General features: G+C 49.1%; 7 protein-coding genes across 7 annotated transcripts; 1 reads left to right on the top strand and 6 right to left on the bottom strand.

Annotated features, from left to right (window-relative positions):
• Positions 1 to 18: 18 nt before the first annotated feature.
• On the bottom strand, positions 19 to 689 carry BDQ94DRAFT_142694 (DUF2945 domain-containing protein). Its single transcript, XM_026766085.1, has 3 exons — positions 586 to 689; positions 349 to 461; positions 19 to 275 (listed from the first exon to the last, which is right to left on the bottom strand). Exons 1-3 carry the CDS (start codon positions 632 to 634, stop codon positions 207 to 209), a joined length of 231 nt encoding a protein of 76 aa, XP_026626827.1. The 5' UTR covers positions 635 to 689; the 3' UTR covers positions 19 to 206.
• Positions 690 to 1,104: 415 nt separating this feature from the next.
• BDQ94DRAFT_142692 (ADP-ribosylation factor family protein) lies at positions 1,105 to 2,872 on the bottom strand. Its single transcript, XM_026766084.1, has 6 exons — positions 2,713 to 2,872; positions 2,316 to 2,627; positions 2,088 to 2,246; positions 1,870 to 2,016; positions 1,695 to 1,807; positions 1,105 to 1,639 (listed from the first exon to the last, which is right to left on the bottom strand). Exons 2-6 carry the CDS (start codon positions 2,407 to 2,409, stop codon positions 1,598 to 1,600), a joined length of 555 nt encoding a protein of 184 aa, XP_026626826.1. The 5' UTR covers positions 2,410 to 2,627; positions 2,713 to 2,872; the 3' UTR covers positions 1,105 to 1,597.
• A 403-nt stretch (positions 2,873 to 3,275) lies between these two features.
• ccg9 (putative trehalose synthase (Ccg-9)) lies at positions 3,276 to 6,277 on the top strand. The gene is made up of 6 exons (XM_026775351.1): positions 3,276 to 3,801; positions 3,861 to 4,270; positions 4,321 to 4,596; positions 4,656 to 5,120; positions 5,173 to 5,282; positions 5,349 to 6,277. Exons 1-6 carry the CDS (start codon positions 3,697 to 3,699, stop codon positions 6,047 to 6,049), a joined length of 2,067 nt encoding a protein of 688 aa, XP_026626825.1. The 5' UTR covers positions 3,276 to 3,696; the 3' UTR covers positions 6,050 to 6,277.
• BDQ94DRAFT_169876 (dynactin subunit 5) lies at positions 6,256 to 6,941 on the bottom strand (the record flags this gene model as incomplete). Its single annotated transcript, XM_026771370.1, has 2 exons — positions 6,256 to 6,828; positions 6,903 to 6,941. The coding sequence occupies 2 exons, from the start codon at positions 6,939 to 6,941 to the stop codon at positions 6,256 to 6,258; spliced, it is 612 nt and encodes a 203-aa protein (XP_026626824.1).
• Positions 6,942 to 7,471: 530 nt separating this feature from the next.
• On the bottom strand, positions 7,472 to 8,618 carry BDQ94DRAFT_142690 (putative transcription regulator PAB1642). Its single transcript, XM_026766083.1, has one exon. It carries the CDS (start codon positions 8,477 to 8,479, stop codon positions 7,736 to 7,738), a length of 744 nt encoding a protein of 247 aa, XP_026626823.1. The 5' UTR covers positions 8,480 to 8,618; the 3' UTR covers positions 7,472 to 7,735.
• Positions 8,619 to 9,060: 442 nt separating this feature from the next.
• BDQ94DRAFT_178315 (uncharacterized protein) lies at positions 9,061 to 10,711 on the bottom strand. The gene is made up of 2 exons (XM_026773102.1): positions 10,250 to 10,711; positions 9,061 to 10,199 (listed from the first exon to the last, which is right to left on the bottom strand). Exons 1-2 carry the CDS (start codon positions 10,654 to 10,656, stop codon positions 9,074 to 9,076), a joined length of 1,533 nt encoding a protein of 510 aa, XP_026626822.1. The 5' UTR covers positions 10,657 to 10,711; the 3' UTR covers positions 9,061 to 9,073.
• A 755-nt stretch (positions 10,712 to 11,466) lies between these two features.
• On the bottom strand, positions 11,467 to 12,752 carry BDQ94DRAFT_178311 (uncharacterized protein; the record flags this gene model as incomplete). The annotated part of the gene is made up of 4 exons (XM_026773101.1): positions 12,578 to 12,752; positions 12,060 to 12,522; positions 11,809 to 12,003; positions 11,467 to 11,757 (listed from the first exon to the last, which is right to left on the bottom strand). Exons 1-4 carry the CDS (start codon positions 12,658 to 12,660, stop codon positions 11,467 to 11,469), a joined length of 1,032 nt encoding a protein of 343 aa, XP_026626821.1. The 5' UTR covers positions 12,661 to 12,752.
• Positions 12,753 to 12,834: the final 82 nt, after the last annotated feature.

The raw sequence follows: 12,834 nt of genomic DNA, 5'->3' as shown, positions 1-12,834 counted from the left end.
AGACACATGTGTCATTATGTAGTTCGACGAAATGAGTACCTTGGAGTCACTGCAAGCCCATCGTCCCACCCGGGAAGTTAATGAAGGCAGATCACTTTGTCAACCATTGAGTCTCATCTTGCTGTTTTCCCTTATGCATGATTAAAGAAGCCCACAAATAATCGAAAACTACCAAAACTGATCAACAGGCCTCTTCATGACCCCATTTACTCCGCCGGACCAAGAATACTACTCTCCTTGATCGCCGCTCGCTTATGCGTATGAGCATTCTCGATCTACCACCCCAGACCAATGATCAGCTTTACTGTTTATTTTACCACACTTATCGTATCGAGAGTATGTACGCACCTCATACCGCGGCATCTCATCCGACGCTTCGATCTTCCGTCCGGTCATAGTACCAGAGTGCGTGCGGACGTCCCGGATGATGCCGATTGCTTCGGCGGTCTTGGAATCAGGTCCTGTGCATTAGATACGCCCTCGTTAGTTCTCTCTTATTCCTCTCTCTAAACTTATTTTATGCGACCATGAGCAGTGGAGAGTATATATGCGGTAGAAATGGAACCGGGACCGGGACCAACTCACCACCAATAGGCTTATAGCGAACCGTATCACCTGTTGCGTAGTCGGGCATTCTTAAGGATTCTTAATAGCTTTGTAGTCTTGTTGTGTGTGTGTATGGTGCGAATAACCTGCAAGTATGCATCTATCCAGAAGACTACTACATGGTGCCGTGCACTTTTAGTACACCCATCAAGTTAACTTTCTCCCAGTGCCACTGGTGTCAGATTGATGCTATCTGACGAAGAAAGTCGCATTACCATGGATGGGCGGGTGCTCGGAGCTTATTGATTAATTAGTCCGTGTATTTCTAACTATCCTTTCATTTATGCAAGATTGGGTTGCTTATATATCCGATGGCCGGGAGGAGGTGACTGGTGGGACGAGCATTCCGTTCCATGTGTCTGTCGTAGGATTTTCCGAGGCTTAGGACTGTGATTACGAGGTGGGTTTAAACGAGTCAATGACGTGGTGGAATATATGAGTTTTCTTGTGGCTTCTTTGTTTGTTTGTTTTGGTTGGGTTGGGTTCCTTTTTTTTATCGTTTATTCATAAGTGTGATTTTTTGGGTTTGGTAGTATCTAAAGTGATTATCAACAACCGAGCCGGCAAAAATAACTGGGATATAAATAAATGCGAGGAAAAGGAAACATTAAAGGAAGTATATGTATGCAGGTATGTGCTGGTCCAAGTTCCTTCTATTTTGAATGTTTCTACACACGAGAAGGGGGGCGAAGAAAAGCAGACAACAGAGAAAGGAAAATAGGAAAATAGTATTAAGAGACGGTATTCGAAATGACCCGCATCGAAACAGTGGGGATATCATGAAATAAAGAAGAAAGGAAAAGCGGAACGGCGTGCGCGTGAAAGGAATATTGCAAACACAGGATCCAAATGCTGCGTCTTCTGTCATCAAATCGAACGTGAAACGAGAGGTGTTCTGATGGTTCAGTTGGTACAAAGGAAACTGTTGTACACGAGAGGCCGTGCCCAAGGCCTCCAACTTTTGCGGCTCAGGTATCGGCCGGCGGCTGTTTTATTTCTGGGGTTGCGTCTTCACGTTGTTGGAGAGCCATGCCTGCGACAATCGATCGTTAGATGGCAAAGCAATAATGAGGGGGCGTGTAACTTACCAGGCCCTCGAAGATACCAGTTCCCTCCGTTGCGACACTTGGAGCAACGTACCACAGCTTATCCTTCAACTTGGTGAGCTGTAGCGCTTGAGTAACTTCCTCGGGACTCATGTCTGCAAGAAAAATCCTGGTCAGTCGCGACGTCGATTTCCATACTTTAAACGTGAAAACTTACGGCCTTGAACATCCTGCTTGTTGGCAAAGACCAGCAAGAGAGCATCCTTCATTTCGCGATCGTTGATAATCTTGTGAAGCTCGGAGCGAGCCTCCTCCAAACGAGCAGTGTCGCTGGAGTCCACAACGAAAATCAATCCTTGTGTACCTGAAGATTTCACCCAATGTCAGCCACTTGCCCCACGATTCGTTGAGAATACGCGAGAAGGGGAAAAGTACCAGAATAGTAGTGTCTCCAGAGGGGTCTGATCTTGTCCTGTCCACCAACATCCCAGACATTGAACTTCACATTCTTATAGGTGACGCTTTCAACGTTGAAACCGACGGTAGGGATAGTGGTGACGTCCTGATTGGTGAGCTTCAATTTGTAGAGGATTGCTAACGCAACATGTTAGTTTTGACATTGCCATAGTCGATGGGTGGACGCAGATCGAGGATCAAACTTACTGGTCTTTCCAGCAGCATCTAAACCCAGCATCAAAATCCGCATCTCCTTCGTACCGAAAATCTTCCCCATAATCTTGGAAACCTGACCACCCATTGTGACTAGCGGAGGCGTCTCCTGAAGACCGCCGACTGTTGATAGGATTAATGAGCGACTGAGCCTGCGGTGATTCAACGAGCGCTAGAGAGCGTCTCCGATGCAATGCAATTGCAGTAGGAATTCGGAATTCTAGATGGTGGACCGATCGGTCGAGTAGGGGGGGCCGTGGGAGGAAGAGGACAGCGAAAACTAAACGTAAGGTCAATTACCCCGTGCTAGCGGTCCGCGTCAACAGGGCGACGTCTCCATAATGGACCATGCGTTCGCAGACGCAAGGTAAACAAGACATATGGAACTCACCTTATGTAAAGAAGGGGCGATAGCGACGCACGTTGAAGCAGAGAACGGAGAGTGACGGTCCAACAGGGTCGAAAGTCAAATTGGACAACGATTGATTGAGCAGCAGCAATAAGAATTTCAGGGTTCACGATCCACACGAGGAGCGCCTCTCTCTCTCGCTCTCTCGCTCGTCTGCTCGAGCGCTCCGTAAAAGGGGCTGCCCATGACTAAGCGCCCCGCGCCAAGGATTCGGTGGTTTCAGCATTTGCAGCGTATCCTCAGGCACACACAACCACCTGCCTGTAGCAGACTAGAAGACTAGCAGTCCAGATGGTACTCCACTCGGACCCAGTCATTCCCGATCAAGAGGGTCGGAAATACTGGCACTGTAGTTCTAGATGGCCTAACAATCGAATTATCATTGTCAGTAGAAGCAAGTAGCCCTCCTTGGCGACGGACTTTCTTTATCATTAGCGTGGCCTGTGCCATGAATCTAGCCTTGATCTTACAACCAAGCATGAGTACGTTCTGCAGACTTAGCGCGCTGGCTATCCTGTGTAGTACCTATCGGAAGTCCCCGCTCCCGACGATCAACACCAGGCATATCAAGTGGTGATGGTTATGCCTCGTGGTACCTTGATTTGACTTGAGAGTAGGGAACCTACAAGCCACCAAGCATCTCCCGATCCACCTACAGTCCTTCATGGCCAATTACTCTTCATCGATACTGGTCAGAAAGGCGGATTCTCACTGCCGCCGGAGTAAATCGTATGCTGTTTGCAATACGTCATGGCAGGGTGGTAGCACACTCCATGGACTGGTGAAGTCATCCCACCACCACCCATGGTCTTACAAACCCCGGACCAGCGACCGAACCTGACGTCCCTTCATCGAGATTTATAGAAACAACCGTTCCTTTTCAAATTCCGAGCAGCAGTCTGATCAGCATTATCGAATCTCCTGGACATTGTACTCTATCCATAGTTCTCGAATAACCCTGCCAACATGACCACTGACGGTATACAACCGTTTCAGCGCCGCTCTTCCTTCCATCAACTGCAGCTCTCGCACCAATTCGACAAGAACTCCTGGGAGGCACCTCCATCGAAGGTAAACTTCTCTTCCTCCTGAATATCGCATGTCATCTCTAACCGATGCCGTTCCATTAGACTATCTATGCTGGTCTCTCAGTGCTGTTCGATGACGATGGAGTCACTGTAGCCCTCGCAATTCGCGATACTACCTATCTTCTCGACTTCCACCAGAAGGACATTGTTCCACAAGGTGGCCGGACCGTCTGTGCTGAAATCACCGACTATGTGTTGAACCAGTTGCGGGAGTATAGTGATGAACGCCTGGAGAAGTTCATCGGGCTGGCAATGCCAACTTCAGTGGCTCGGAGATGCTCCACGCTATGCTCACGTCTTTGGTCGGAGCTGGATGTGATCCCTTTGGTCCTTCCCGAGGAGAGTAATATTGGGGTTGATCACTACGTTGATCACCCCGTCCGGAAGTCCACTGGCTGGGAGCTCAAAAGCATCGATGAACAGGCAGAGTCCATGGGACGCAAGTGTGTCAGGTATGTCTTGTACGATTTCAAGCGGTCTGCATGCGCTTACAGCACTTAAGGTTGTTTGGCCCTGAAAATATTCCTTTGTTGCAAGTCGGTTTTTTGGGATTAGTTGAAGTTGACACTGCCTTCCATGTGCGCCTTACAAACCTGGAGGACTTCCAGAAGACTGTCACACAGAGGACGTGGGATGCAGTCAATTACTATGCCGACGACCTCAAGAACAGAGGCACAAAGATTGCTTTCTTCAGTGCCACTCCTCAGGGCGGAGGAGTAGCCCTCATGAGACACGCCCTTGCAAGATTTTCCTACTCGTTGGGAACTGACATCAAGTGGTAAGTCTTCCATCCACATAGCATCTGGTATTGAGTATCTGACTGATCTTTCAAACTAGGTATGTTCCCAAGCCGCGGCCTGGAGTTTTTCGCATAACCAAAAACAACCATAATATTTTGCAAGGAGTTGCCGCCCCAGATGAGCGCTTGAGCAATGAGGACTGGGATAAGGTGATTGATTGGATCAATGAGAATGCGAAGCGATACTGGCTCTCCCCTGGCGGTCCCCTGCGGCCTCCTGAGGAGGGAGGCGCCGACGTTATTATCATTGACGATCCGCAAATGCCCGCATTGATCCCCATTGCAAAAAAGCTAGCACCTAACCGACCGGTCATTTTCCGAAGCCATATTCAAATCCGCAGTGATCTGATAGATCAACCTGGCTCCCCTCAGGCAGACACCTGGTCGTGGATCTGGAAACAGGTGCAGCAGGCAGATTTGTTTATCAGTCACCCAGTGAGCATATTTGTGCCGAAAGATGTTCCAAACGAGATGGTGGGCTATATGCCTGCTTCAACTGATTGGTCAGTCTCAAAAGATACGTGCATGATAAAACTAGCTGACATTCCGAATTAGGTTGGATGGTCTGAATAAGAACATGCGTGAAGAAGATGTCGCCTATTACGGCCGTGTCTTCAACTCTGTTTGCAGAAACTCAGGGATGATGACTATAAACTACCCACATGGTAAGGACAACTCTAAAGTCATACATGCCGACTTGCGCTATTACAAGGATGCTAACCAATTGACAGACGAGTACATTGTGCAGATTGCCCGATTTGACCCTTCCAAGGGTATCTTTGACGTTGTAGATTCGTATGAGAAGTTCTATAGACGGTTCACCTCGTCCCTACCCGACAGATCACCGCCCAAACTGCTTATTTGTGGACACGGCTCCGTTGATGATCCAGACGGCACCGTGATCTACGATTCCGTGCTAGCTCACATCGAGAAGGACCTCCCAGATCTATCCGACAAGATTTGCGTTGTCCGACTAGGGCCCTCAGATCAGGTGCTTAATGCACTCATGTCAAAGGCCAAGGTCGCTCTGCAGCTGTCCACGCGCGAAGGGTTCGAAGTCAAGGTATCCGAGGCAATCCACAAGGGTACCCCGGTGATTGCAACCAAGGCTGGCGGAATCCCACTACAAGTAGCAGATAAGAAGAATGGTTTCCTCGTGGAAGTGGGCGACACAGATGCGGTTGCACAACACCTGTTCGATCTGTGCACTGACGACGATCTTTATGAGCGGACTAAGAAGTTTGCACTTGAGCATGTCTGCGACGAGGTCAGCACAGTTGGAAACGCCCTGAACTGGCTGTACCTGTCATCCAAGCTCTCCAAGAAGGAAGAAGTCAAGCCGCACAAGCAGTGGATCAACGACATGGCGCGCAGCGAAGCTGGCCTAGAATACACCACCGAAGAGAGCCGGCTTAGACGGATCTCACTGTAAACCTGGCCAACCACCAATGAGCCACGGAGTAAGATCGTCATGCTTCACCATGACCTATGTATCTAGAATGTTTTCGATATATGTTGCGCACACAGAATACATAAATGAAAGAAATAAACTAGACCAGGGGGTATAGTACTAAACAGCCACACACATGTAAACAGAACAATCATAACCATCATCAACATTTATCCAAAATCCAGCAATCACCTCCCAACCAACCTATACCTCTCCCTCGCCAACCCCCCCTCCGCCCCCTCAACCCCATACCCCTCCCCAACCTCACCCACAATCCTTGCCGGCGCGCCTCCAACCACACACCAACTCGGCACCACCATCCCCCCCGGCACCACCGCCCCATCCAACACATACACGAAATCCTTCAAGATCGCCATACTCCCCACCACCGCATCCTTCCCAATATGCACATGATTCCCCACCGTCGCCGCCTCCACTACCGCCCGCTCGCCCACAAACACATGATCCCCGATCTTGAGCGGATAGAACGAGTACACACCGCGGTGTAGTCGCGACGGTGGGCGTAGGATCGCTTGTCGCGAGATGTAGCTGTATCGTCCTACTGTGATGGCCACGGAGGGACTGTTTGGTGCGCCGCCGGCGGCGGCTTGTTGCGGGTCGGAGGCGGAGGACGATGAGGATGAGGAGCGGTAGAGGTCGCCTCGGATGACGGCGTCAGCTTGGATTACAGTCTTGCCGCCGAGGATGATGTGTTGGGTTCCGTGAATTAGGGATCTGCGGGAGATTTTGTTGCCTGTGTCCTGGGATTGGGTTAGTATGGGGGGTTTGTTTGTTGTTATTTGGGGGGGAGGGGATGGGATGTGATGGGGCGTACTGTTTCGATGTATTCGCCCTTGGGCGCTTTGGGGGGCATTTTTGTGTGCTAGGTTGATTTTAGGAACTCGTAAATTGAGAGGAATTGAGTTGATGTTGAGAAGAGATGATGCGATTATCGCATTGCTTGGAGATGGTCTGGGATGCGGTGAGTGGAAATCGTCGGCAGTTGGTGGTGGGCGGTGACTTTGATCTTGACCCACTGTACTTTTTTTCTATGTAGGTCAATGATATTTTTGTAGAAGTGCTATGCCAAAATTACATGGGGTATTGGGATGCATAATCTTGAATTTGTTGATCTTAATCTTATTATGTCACATAAAATGAAACACTTTTGATATGAAGTAATTTGTTTATTTAGATCATGGTCCACAGTGTTCCTGATATGGAAATTCATTAAACCCACGACATGGCCGCCCATAATTACTGGGTTGCGACAAAATGTAAGAAGATCATAAAAATGGATATATCGTGGCGTGCTAGCTGCTTATGGTAAATCCTCTGATATGGAGACTCAAGCGAATGGTCAGAGAGGGTTAATATTACGAGGCGCATTGTTGCATCTCAAGTGGGGAAGCGATGGTACTGGGTTCATTAAAATCTAATGTGCGAACAGTATATCGAAAATTATCAATCCCACTGGGACTCAGATCGAGATCATACAACATCCAGTCACAGCATAGTGACTCCATATAGCATATTTATACAATAACCCGTCTCATTTACTCCAACCATATCCCAAGCCCATATACCCCCGACACACTATTATCCCCACCAGAAACATACATACCACCTTCCACACAAACCCATCACAATTCTCAGTCCCTTACCCCCTCAAACCTCCGGCCAAAACATCCCCTCCAACCAAACAACCTGCCTCCACCACCGCTCACACCTCCCCAGCAATTCCTCCCTCTCACTATCCGCAACACCCAAAGAAACCTCATCCACCAACTCCGCAATCTCATCCACAAAGCGTCCAAACTCCTCACTCGTCCAGTTAGGAATAAACTGCACTCTCAGCGCACCACCATCCGCATCATCTCTTCCTTCCGCGCCCTTACTATTATTCTCCATAACCTCCCTGGCATACCCCCAAGCCTTATAATAACACACCTCCGTAGCCCACAACACCACCAACCCCTCCAACAACGTCACGCCGCTCGAGCCCGAGGAAAGGAACAAATCTGTGTATGCGTGCGTCGCTTCGCTAGGACCGAAGGTTGTCGCGCCCGGTGGGGGCACCTGCAGATCGAGGTTGTATTCAGCGGCGACGGTCTCGAAGAAGGTGAGTTCGCGCTGGATGTTGAGGAGGGCGGAGGTGAGGAGGGAGAGGATGCGGGATTCGAGGGGGGCAGGGCTGCTGGAGGTGGTGGTATAAGGAAGACGGATTTTTGAGAGGAGGAGGCCGATGAAGCGGACGTAGGACTGCGCGTAGAGACGGTCTTGCGAGAGCCAGGCTGAGAGGGTGGCTTTGGGGAGGGTGGAGGTGCCGGCGGAGTGGAGGAAGGGGTGGGTGGTTGAGGTGTGGAGGGCGGAGGGGTTGAGGTTAAGGAGGTGGGTTGTTAGAGAGGTCATTTTAGTTGCGATTGTGAGGCGGTGGGTGGTGGAAGTGAAAGTTGTAGGAGAATTGTTGTTTGTTTTATGGAGGGGGTTGACGAAAGATGATGGTGATGTTGATGTGGGTGGGGTAAGTATGGGGCTTGTGGAGGGGGTGGATCGGCGATAGGGATTAGATTAGGCCTAGGGTTGGTTCTGCAGGAAGTGTCAGGAACAGCATGTGACATTTGGCACAGGAGCTTGTCTTACATCTCGTTCTGCGGGAATTCCAAGTATGTTTGCTATGTCCATACGATTTCTGAAAGCGCTATACTGTCCCTGATGATCTCTAGGGATTGCTAAGGATGGTTAGAAAGTACGAGCTACTATCATTCACCATATCATGTTCGGCATCTCCGATGAACTCACTGAAACTAGGAGACACAAATTTGCATTATCTTAGATGCTTTAGTTTACAATATTCGTAGCTAGACGTTCGCCGAATTCTCCTCATAACCCCATTGAACGGCAGCGAGAGCATACGGATGTATCGTGAAGGTTGATATCCGGTAAAATTCAAATTAAAAAGGAACTTTTGAAGAGGATGATAGGCTAACAATGCATGTATGAGCCCTACGCTGAGTCTTCCTCACTCGCTCCCATAAAGCTGGCGACGAGAACCTCCATAGTGTACCGCGCATCATTCCCGGCATTGTGCAAGTACCAGCCCTTTAGGTCCAGTTTCGCCAGCACGCCTCCCAGCGACCGTACCGACTCTTCCTTCCGCAGCTTGCGAAACATCTGGGCTGTGTCGATCTGGTCACGAAACCCTCCCACATCCACCCCAACTTGCTTGAGATACTTGACATCTGCTGAAAGATTGTGGCCGACCAATACGAGGCGACGGTCCAGTGCATCGCCCAAGCGCAGGCTTGATCGCACTACGTCCACCATGTCTCGTTGCAGCACCCATTCGCTCTCTCCGAACTGAAACATGCCAGGACAGCCCGACACGAACTCATGGTTCACGATATGGCCGTATTCTCTCACTCGTAGATGCCGGGACTGGATACGGCTCCGCCACTGATCGCCGTTCACGCCCGGCGGAACCCCCACCAGACTCCGCATGTCCAACACTGACACTCCGACCTCAGTCACCTGGCTATGGCAGCGCTCATTCGACTCTACGTCGATACTGATAAACACGGGCTCTCTCCAGAAAGGATACGGTACTGCCTTGGTGGCATCTAGCGGCTGCACTGTGGGCACTGTACCCGGGGTATCCCAGTCACCCATGTCTGCTGTCCCTTCAATGTCATCCATCGAACGCAAACCAAAGTAGCACTGCATCCGTCGAACCATCTGCTGCATATCAAGCTCTTTCATCGCACGCATCAACAGTTTCTGCTTGGAAGATTTCTTTTTGTTCCTGGTGGCCTCGATAGCGGCTTCCACCATGGTCTCGAAAGCAGCGTATTCCTCGTCCATGTCTCCAGAAGAACTGTTGTGCTCCGATGATGGTGAAGGAATTTGCAACTCGAGCTGGTCCTTGGTCTCACGTGTGGTACTGCGGCCGAGGTAGACAGGCTGAGGATACCCATCTTTGAAAGACAAGACAAGCCCGGCGGACATATCTGCTGGCAACGACAATTCACACTTCAGAGCACGATTTATCTCTTCCAAGAAGGAGTTGACTCCATCGGTGGGAGTAAGGAGTACAGGCTTAGATCCGAGAGAAGCTGGTGCGTGGACAAAATAACTGGCACTTATCAGATCTACTTGTGCAAAGCTGTGAATAGAGCAACTTACACATCCCACGAGCGGTTCCAGAATTTACCTGCGTCGAAGAAGCGGCTGGAAACCTCTTGGCTCAAGGATCCTTTTATATGTCTGTAGGGATATTTGGCAATAGCCAAAAGGGGGCTGAACTGGCCGTTGAGAGGAAATACGTGTTCATATTGAGAGTCACCTGCCGGGACTGGAGCAGGGAGCTTGGGTGGAGAAGGGAGTTCAGGAGACGCAATCTGAGTGGGTTGAGTTGTGTCCTGGGTAGTTGTAGCTGAAGGCTTGTTTCCCAGGTTCTCGGTATGCTCTGTCTGAGGGCCACCAGTGTCATCAACGGGCCGAGATTCGGTTGCCTGACGGCGGCCAGTGTCCATCTTCAAGAGGTCTTCATCCCGCGCAAAAAGCAGCCTAAGGCGTTCTTCGGGACCCATTAAGGTTAATGTGAGATACTATAATCGAGTATTACTTTGGATTGTTAGTAGGTTGTTGGTGAGGGAAGTGAGTAGCAAGCGAGGAAGAAAGAGGGAAGAGGTATTTGAGAACGGTGTGTTGGCAAACGCGTGCAAACGGTAGTCTCCGCCATGAAGCATGCAGCCCAAATTGGCAAGCATGAAGAATTCATCTTCGATTCCGCTTCACCACATCATTAATATAATTGAATTGGCAATTTCCGTGAATGAACCTCTCCAGTGTCCTATATAGAGCATTCATTCTACATAGTAGTTGGCGTCTAATACGACACTAAATGAGGGTCGTTTACCGAGATCAGCTTCCTGGCCGTTTAAGCGTTCGGAAAAGGAAAAGTCAATGAGGCCATCCCAATGGTGTTTGTAGTATCGAAATCGTCTAGTGAATGACAAATATTTTAGATTGGCACAGTATTGTTTCGGAGCGTTAGCCTCATTGCTTTGTTCGGATCCAATTGCAGGCCCACGCGCCCTTCACTCAGAAGTTATACAACCTGGTTATCAAGGCCTATTAATGAGCCACTCATAGCTGTGATAATTACTTCTTTATTGTTGTTGATAAAGCCACTCTTGACTGATTCGCTGCTCTACTTCTTAGTCTATTGAACCAGAGCGGCTAAATTCGAAGCTTGTTAGTGTCATGGCTACCAACCAGCGGCCGATGATAGCAGTACATGACGTTGTTGTCTGAGAACACATACAATTTTCGCGCCCATAGTCGAGTAGGATAGAATTGATTATAATGATTAGTTAAGTTATCATATAAATAATAGATTAATCAAGGGAGAGTCTAGAGTGTCGAGTACTGTTCGGGTGACTTGGAAGCTCCTGGAACACGAAAGACCGCTGAGCGACTTGATTCTTCCGGGCAAACACCGACTTGAGACCATGTTCAAAGTTCAGTATGCAATATACCGTGCATACAATGATAAGGCAGGAAAGGACAAATGCTACACTGGCAAATAGCAGCATCATATCCCTCCCTGGTGTGTTGCCACGCGGAGTATTTCCACATAGAACGATGATCCGACTCAGTAAATAGGCCGCAATGCCTAGACGGCAGACCTGCTCGAGTTAACTATCTGGACATTGTAATTTTGAGGTTCCATGACTAACTGCAATAATGACGGTGGGGATTCTGTGTTCACGTCGGACAAAATATGTGCCCACAGTCATCACCAGCAATGCGGCTGGAATGAGTGCTAATGTCAAGGAATACTCGGGCTCCTCAAAGTGGACATCAACGAGGTCATATAAAATGATGAAACCCACCAGGAAGAAGAAGTCGAATTTAATTAGAACAAGATATGCCTGCCGGAGTTAATCACAAGTTCCCAATGACCCAAGTTCTGGAGGACTTCAAGTACCTCATATCCTCGATATTGTTTTCGACTCTTAGGGCTCCCCTGAACATACTGGTATATAGCCCAAGAAAATTCTCTATGGACCCAATACGCGATCGGCCACATAAAGAGCGTCGCAATACTGACGGTGATGGGAACCAGAAGCTCAGCAGGCTGGATTTCTTTCCACAGGTCTCTTGATAAGTCCACCAATGGTCGGCCGAGATAGTCGCGGTTCTCTCCAATAGTCAAGGTGGTATGATGAATAGACATGTACTGCATCACAGAATAGGCGAGGACACAGCCATTGCTAATGCAAAGGGCTAGAAGCAATATAATATTCTTATGATGTACCATGTCAAGGCCAAGAAATATCTCATAAACGACAGCAAACATGATGAGTGCAATGTTGATGGGGACCTGGTATGATATGGCGACCTGAGTGGCATTGGGATTCGTCCATGATTGCCACTGAACGAGGTTATATCTGGGATGTGGTAAGTAGCTGCGGATGATGTGGTGATAGCATTGTTTGAACTCACATGTTCAACACGAGAACAAGCAGTCCTTGCACGAACAGTGTTCCGCAGAACCATTTTTCGTTTTGCGAATTTGGCCAGTACATGGCACCACCCTGGGATCATTCGCAGCACTCCTGTGCCGGCTTAGGTATGTACCCCTATATACTCTAAATAATGCAGTGTTGCAAGGTTGATGTCGACAGTTCACAGCTTCTTAAGAAGATGCGGCGATCGAACAATTAGCAACCAGGGCTGTTGCGCTAGGGTGGCTTCAATCC

This window comes from Aspergillus welwitschiae (genome assembly GCF_003344945.1).
Source record: "Aspergillus welwitschiae strain CBS 139.54b unplaced genomic scaffold BDQ94scaffold_14, whole genome shotgun sequence".
NCBI lineage: Eukaryota > Fungi > Ascomycota > Eurotiomycetes > Eurotiales > Aspergillaceae > Aspergillus > Aspergillus welwitschiae.
Note: the sequence above shows the minus strand (reverse complement) of the source record. Positions and strands in the feature narration are given on the sequence as shown.